General features: G+C 26.6%; 1 protein-coding gene and 1 long non-coding RNA gene across 2 annotated transcripts in view; one reads left to right on the forward strand and one right to left on the reverse strand.

Moving 5' to 3' along the window:
• Positions 1-1,346, reverse strand: part of LOC117176340 — a 25,144-nt gene extending 23,798 nt beyond the window's left edge. The window contains exons 1-2 of the mRNA XM_033366579.1: positions 789-1,346; positions 213-707 (exon numbers count right to left, since the gene is read on the reverse strand). Of these exons, the coding sequence (XP_033222470.1) occupies positions 213-707; positions 789-1,211 (918 nt within the window). The 5' untranslated portion in view covers positions 1,212-1,346. The remainder of the gene's footprint in view (positions 1-212; positions 708-788) is intronic.
• LOC117176346 overlaps positions 1-6,794 on the forward strand; it is a 59,451-nt gene that overhangs the window by 32,534 nt on the left and 20,123 nt on the right. The window lies entirely within an intron of this gene.

The following is a 6,794-nucleotide window of genomic DNA, read 5'->3' on the forward strand; positions in this document are numbered from 1 at the left end:
AATTCTTACATATTTTTGTATTATTGCCCATGTAGTCTCATGTAAATACACACGCCCGATATTAATTTTCAAATCCGCTAGGTGGCGACACGAGCGCGGCTCACAGCGAATAAAATAGAACTCTGTATGTATTTTTCTAACATAAGAGTAGGTGGACACCCTGGGGAATAAATATATCTGCTACACATAAAAATAATGATTTTACTGCTTACTTTAAACGTTTGTGGGCCGTTGAGGTTCTCGTTCAAAGTGAAAACTTTTTCTTGAATAATCGGCCCGGTATTTGATTCCCTTGCTCCACGTCCCTTTAACCCTTCAATATCGGCTACTTCATCAACCCAAAGATTCGCGGATGTACGGCGAAAACAGTGGCCAGTGTAAAGTTTTGCATCATCAAGCCCAAGATATTCAGCTATTTTTTGCGGAGTTTTTCCGAATTTATTCATTCCAATAACTTGATTGGTGCATCTGTTATTTTGGAAATTGAGAAAAAAGCGATCCGATGTTGTGTTGGCAGGACGTAAATCAACGTATTTTTGTACAATTTTGGCAAATTCTCCAATTATTTTAAAAGTTCTTGGTGCAGAATTCTGAGCCTTGGGAATTCTCACCAAATAAATTTCACCTTGTTTTTCGATGTCTTTTGATGTTATGTTTATCAATTCATTTGTGTAGCATGCACCCGATATGCCAAACACCAAAATTGTCTGAAAATAAACATGGACATTCGTATGTTTACGCTTAAAGTGTTTATTTTTGCATTCAAAATTATTGAAAATTATACATACCTTTGCTGCCAAAAATTGTTCATCCGGAGCCTCAGTCAAAAATCGTCGGACTTGATGTGACGTGAATATTTTCGATTTTTTGTTCCAAACACCTTTTGAACTTTTTTTAAGAAACGTTTTGAGCTCCTTGTATTTCCCCAAATCAACTTTTTCGTTAAGGTTCATGGTACACTTTAACATTGAATAAGTCGCCCAAAGACTCGATGGTTTCACGGTTTTCGATTTTTCGCTGAAGTATTCTATGCAAATCTTCTCTGAAACAGATTTGATGTGTTTTTCTTCTCTCCACTTCATGAAAGCATTGTAAGCTATCATATACTTTCCTCGAGATTTTGGTAGCAGTGAGTGATCTGTTGCACTTTCTGTCTCAGCGATAATCTCGGAAGGAGTCGTGTATTCGTCCTCACTGTCACTTTGATCCATTTTTCTTGAAGTATTTAACTTTTTTGTCGCAATTTAAGCCCTTTTTTTTACTTAGTTCCCTAGTGGGCTAAAGCCCATTTAGTCCACGGTAACCTCGACAATCGAGAAAACATCAATCGTGAACATGTGCGCCTACTTGAAGGCGCCCCAATCTTGGGAACTTTTTAAACTGCGCTTGCGTCGCGCCGACCAGGCACCGCCAACCCGATTGGTCACTAATTGCGCGCTGAGTTTGAATTATATAAATATTCAGATTTAATATTTATAATAAATAATGCAATTATAATGAAAAAGAGGTTATGAATTTTGAGTTCAGAGAAATAAATCATTCCCAATGATTAATCTCGTCTCTGTCGTGTCTTAAAATTAAATTTTTGTTTATTTCCAACAATGTCACTTAAAATAAAATTACTAAAATTACCAAAAATGAATTAAGAACAATTAATTACTGCACTAATAAATGTTATATCATACATTTTTTAATAACTTGAAAAAGATCTGGATTACAAGACAGTGAGACAATATTCGCTAAATATATAAATAACATTTTTAGTTTGTTGTCTAGATTCTAGAAATTTAAACAAATTTTCTGTTGTGTGTACTTTGACTAATTAATTATTGTATAAACATTATAAAATAAATAATATTTTATACAAATAATCAAATCATATTTATACCATTAAAACTAATATTTTTGCTTAAAACTAAGACTTTTTAATTAACCTTTTTATTAACAGTTTTAAACATTTAAAATGCTAAATTGAAGAAAAAATCTTTTTTTTTTCCTAATATCGGAATTAATCATGTTTTTTGCATGGAAATCGCATTCTTTTTTGATCGGTTACTCCAAGGTTCTAATTTAGCATTAAGAAATTACTTTTGATGCGTTTTCGAATCATTATTACTCATAAATATTAAATCCGAATATTTATATTATTCAAACTCAGCGCGCAAACAGTGACCAATTGGGTTGTCGGCGTCTGGTCGGCGTGACGCAAGCGCAGCGTAAAAAGTTCCCAAGGCTGGGGACACTGTTCACACCTTGGTTTTTCCGTCTGTGGAAAATCTTAAAACCGCGCGGGAATTTTAAATATTGTTAAATTTTTAAATGTAATAAACCAAGTTTTTATGATTAAAATTGACAATTGTGATAATGAGTTTCATTTTTCTTATATAATGTAAAAATAAGAGATAAAATAACCAGCCCTGAAATGAGTATTTCAGGTAATTCTTCTACGAAATAGTTAAATTTTCAAAAAAGAATCAGCAGAACTTTCAATAAAAAAGTATGGCTTTTCAACAATGTTGTTGAATTTTCAACCAAATAGTTGAATTTTTATTCAAGAAAGATGTAATTTCTGCTAAAGCATATGGATTTTTAAATCAACAAGACAATCTTTCAAAAAATAGTTGAATTTTCAAACGAGCAGTTGCATTTTTATTTAAATAAGATGAAATTTTTTTCTGAAACAGATGAATTCTGCTTAATAGTCGAATTTTTAACCAAAAAGTATGACTTTTTAACAAGATTGTTAGATTTTCAACCAACCAGTTGCATTTTTGTCCAAGTAAAATAAAAATTCTACTGAAACAGGTAAATTTTTAAATGAAAAAGACAAATTAAAAGTAAAAGGAGTTAAGTTTTTCTCCAAAAAGAGTTCAGTTGACTTTTCCACACGGTAGAATTTTCAAAGAAAAACTATAACTCTTAAAACAGATGAATTTTTAAATTTAAAAAAAAAACTGTTTAAAGATAGGGGAATTTTCATTTAGAAAGGATTGTAGTTCTCTTTTTAATACCAAAGTATTACAATTAAATAAATAATTTGTCAACGAGATAGTTAAATTTTCAACAGAACATCAGAACTTTTAACCAAAATGTATGGCTTTTCAACAATATTGTTGAATTTTCAACCAAATTGTTGAACTTTTATATTAATTTTCTGCTAAAGCAGGTGAATTGTAAAATTAAAAAGGAAATCTTAAAAAAAAGAGTTGAATTTTCAAACGAGCATTTGCATTTTTATTTAAAAAATGCTTATATTTTTAATTTAAAGAATTTTAGCGGACAGTCTTGAAGACTTGAACAATTAAAAATTAAAAGCGTTTGAAGTTGAAAATTTGTGATAAAAACCAATTTTATTTTATCAACTGTAAATATAAATAAATCATTTTAAAATGGATCAATACAAAAAATTTTGATTAGGAAAAATGATAATTATTTAATATTTGGCATTATTTGACTTACAATTTAAGACGATTAAGTTAAAGCCAAATATTTAAAAGTAAAAAATTTGAAACTTAATTGTTTGACATAGAAAGCTTTGAATTGTTAAAATTTCAAAAAGTTTTTAACATTTTAACGTTACAATTTGTATTGTTCTACTAAATAAAATGTTTAATTAGTAAGCGAAATTGTTGAATTTTGATGTATAAATAATAATTGAACACGTATTATTTTTAGAAAAATTTGAGTAATTTTAAGAGATATTTAGAAGTTTTGAAAAGATTCAAAATTAATTTAAAACTTAAAATGATCTCAAGTAATTTAAACGAAGTTTGTGAACAAAATTTTCAGAACTTTTAAACATATTTTAATCTAAATAAAAATTTTCCTACAATTTTATGAAAATCCTAAATGTTTTGAAAAAAATTCTTAAATTCTTCCCGGGTCGTATTAAATAATATTGGTAATCTCTTAAAATCTTTTTGAATATTGTTAAAATAATTTTTCAAAATGAATCATTTTCCTAGGAATTTTTAGAAAATGTTTTTATTTGTTTGGAGCCTTTCACAATTCGTAAAAAACCTCTAAATTTTTTGTAAATTGCAAAAATCTAAATTTTTTTTAAAATTAGGTTGTGAGTATTTGCACCGAAATTTCGTTACGAATAACCAAATTTTTTCGGTAAACACACTTCATTAAAATTATTTCATATAATTTAAAGTTCTAAATTAATTTTGAATCTTTTAAAAAATTCTAAATATCTCTTAAAATTACTCTAATTTTTTATTAAAAATAATAAGTGTTCAATTGTTACTTATAAATCCAAATTTGACGAAAATTCGTTTAAAATCGCAGGATTTTTTAAAATTTGTAGGACAAATTCAATTAATTTTTAAAGTTATTGAGAAAATTTGAAAAATTTAAAACTACTTCTAGATTGCCAAAGTTTTTGAAATGCAATTTAAAAGTTTTTCAATGATGCTTAAACTGTTTAAAATGAAAATAATTTAAATTCTGATTTAAGAACTTTTAAGTTGAAAATAATTTTGATTTTAAAATATTTAATGGAGACGATTGAAAAATCCCGAAAAATAAAATTCCAGACATAGTAAAATTCCCGAATAATCAAATTCGCGAATAATCAAATTTACGACAGTTTATAACATCACCGAATTGGAAAATTCCTGAATATTAAAGTTCCCGACAGTTTATAATATTACCGAATTGGAAAATTTCCAAATAATAAAATTCCCGACAGAAAATTGCCGATTTATAAAATATCCGAATTGGAAATTTCCCGAATTTTAACAATTAGAAGTTTTTATAAATGTATTTTATTGATTACAAATACAACAATAAGATATTAGTTTCAAAAATTCTTTTTAACATTTAAAATTTCCAAGCCTATTTTTTGAATTAAAAATAGCAATAATTTTAAATAAAATATTTTTAGATAACGCATGTTTCTTTAGTGTACATAAATTTATATTTCGAGTGTGTTTGAAAAACTTTACAAGGTACGTAGAAAATTTAACGAGAATTTTGTTCCAAGCGCGCGTTTTCAAAAATAAGGAAGGCGACACAAAAATTTAATTCAAAATTGAAAGAAAAAATAATGACTCACATTTTGACGCTTTTTTTGAAAATGTACATAGAATTTGAAAAAAATACACATATATATATTTATTTATTTAAAATTCAATTTTTGCTAACGCTTTTTGTATTTTTTTCAAACTCTATGCACATTTTCAAAAAAAGCGTCCAAATGTGAGTCATTATTTTTTCTTTCAATGTAGAATTAAATTTTTATACCGCCTTACCTATTCTTGAAAACGTGCGCTTAGAACAAAAATCTCGTTAAATTTTCTACGTACCTTGTAACGTTTTTCAAACAGACTCGAAATATAAATTTATATATATTAATTTAAAATTTTATTTTTGCGAACGCTTTTTGTATTTTTTAAAATACTGTGAACATTAAAAAAATATGCGTTACCTGGAAATATTTTATTTAAAATTATTGCTATTTTAAATTCAAGAAATAAGCTTAGAAATTTTTAATGTTAAAAATAATTTTTGAAACTAATGTCTTATTCTTGTATTTGTAATCAATAAAATATATTTATAAAAAATTCTAATTGTTGAAATTCAGGAATTTTCCAATTCGGATATTTTATAAATCGGCAATTTTCTGTCGCGAATTTTATTATTTGGGAATTTTCCAATTCGGCAATATTATAAACTGTCGAGAATTTTATTATTCGGGAATTTTGCAATTCGGAAATTTTATAATTCTGAAATTTTATTATTTGAGAATTTACAAAATCGGTATTTTTATTTTTCGGCAATTTTACTATTCGCGAATTTGATTAATCAAGAATTTTCTAATTCGTGAATTTTACAGTGTCGGGAATTTTATTTTTCTGGATTTTTCAGTCGTTCCATTTAATGGCCTAAAATAACTGAATAATATAATTTTGACAATTTTTAAATTTCATTTATTAATTCTTTAATTTATTGTATTGAAAATTTTAACCTGGATTTATATTTTTGGAACTTAATCTAAATCTTTGAACTCATCATTTATGAATGTTCAAAATTCTGAATATTGCATTTATAAATTCAATTTTTTAATTTTAAAAGTTAAAAATTCAAGAGTTTCACTTTGAATGCCTCAGTTTGTTGTTTATTTTTTATTACTTGTACTTTTACTGTTTAGCTTTAGATTTTTTAAATTTTATTGACCCGGGAATTTTGTTCTTTGATTAAAACAGTCGCCCTGAATTTTCAAGTTAGAAAGATAAAAAAAAGAGTTAAATTTTCATCGAAAAAGATTTCAGTTGACTTTTCAACACAAAAATCCGAATTTTAAATAAAGAGTAAATTTTCTAGGAAATAGTTGAATTTTCAACAAAACAGTTGCATTTTTATCTAAGAGAGACGCAGTAATTCAACTAAAAAAGATAAATTTTTAAATAAAAAAGACAAATTTTCAGAAGAAAAAAATATATATTTGTATTTATAGTTGAAAATATTTCAACTGCAAGGGGGACAAAAATGTGTAAAATTAATATTTGGTAAATTTTTAAAAAGAATTTAACAAAATTTCAATGATCATATTCAGAGAGCCCTAAATGAGTATCAAAATGAGATGAGAAAATACAGTTTGGATAATTAACTTGTAGTAAATTTGTTTAAACAAAAATGTTTTAAATGAATTAGAAAAAAAAAAGTTTATAATCATGTTCCTAGAGCCTTAAATAACACAGGCCAACAATTCTCAGAACCAGAGACCAGACCTACTATACCCGAAGGTTTTTGCTGCGCTGAATCCGAATCTGACCTCAGAAAAATTC

The sequence above is a fragment of the Belonocnema kinseyi genome, chromosome 7 (genome assembly GCF_010883055.1).
Source record: "Belonocnema kinseyi isolate 2016_QV_RU_SX_M_011 chromosome 7, B_treatae_v1, whole genome shotgun sequence".
In the NCBI taxonomy this organism is placed as follows: domain Eukaryota; kingdom Metazoa; phylum Arthropoda; class Insecta; order Hymenoptera; family Cynipidae; genus Belonocnema; species Belonocnema kinseyi.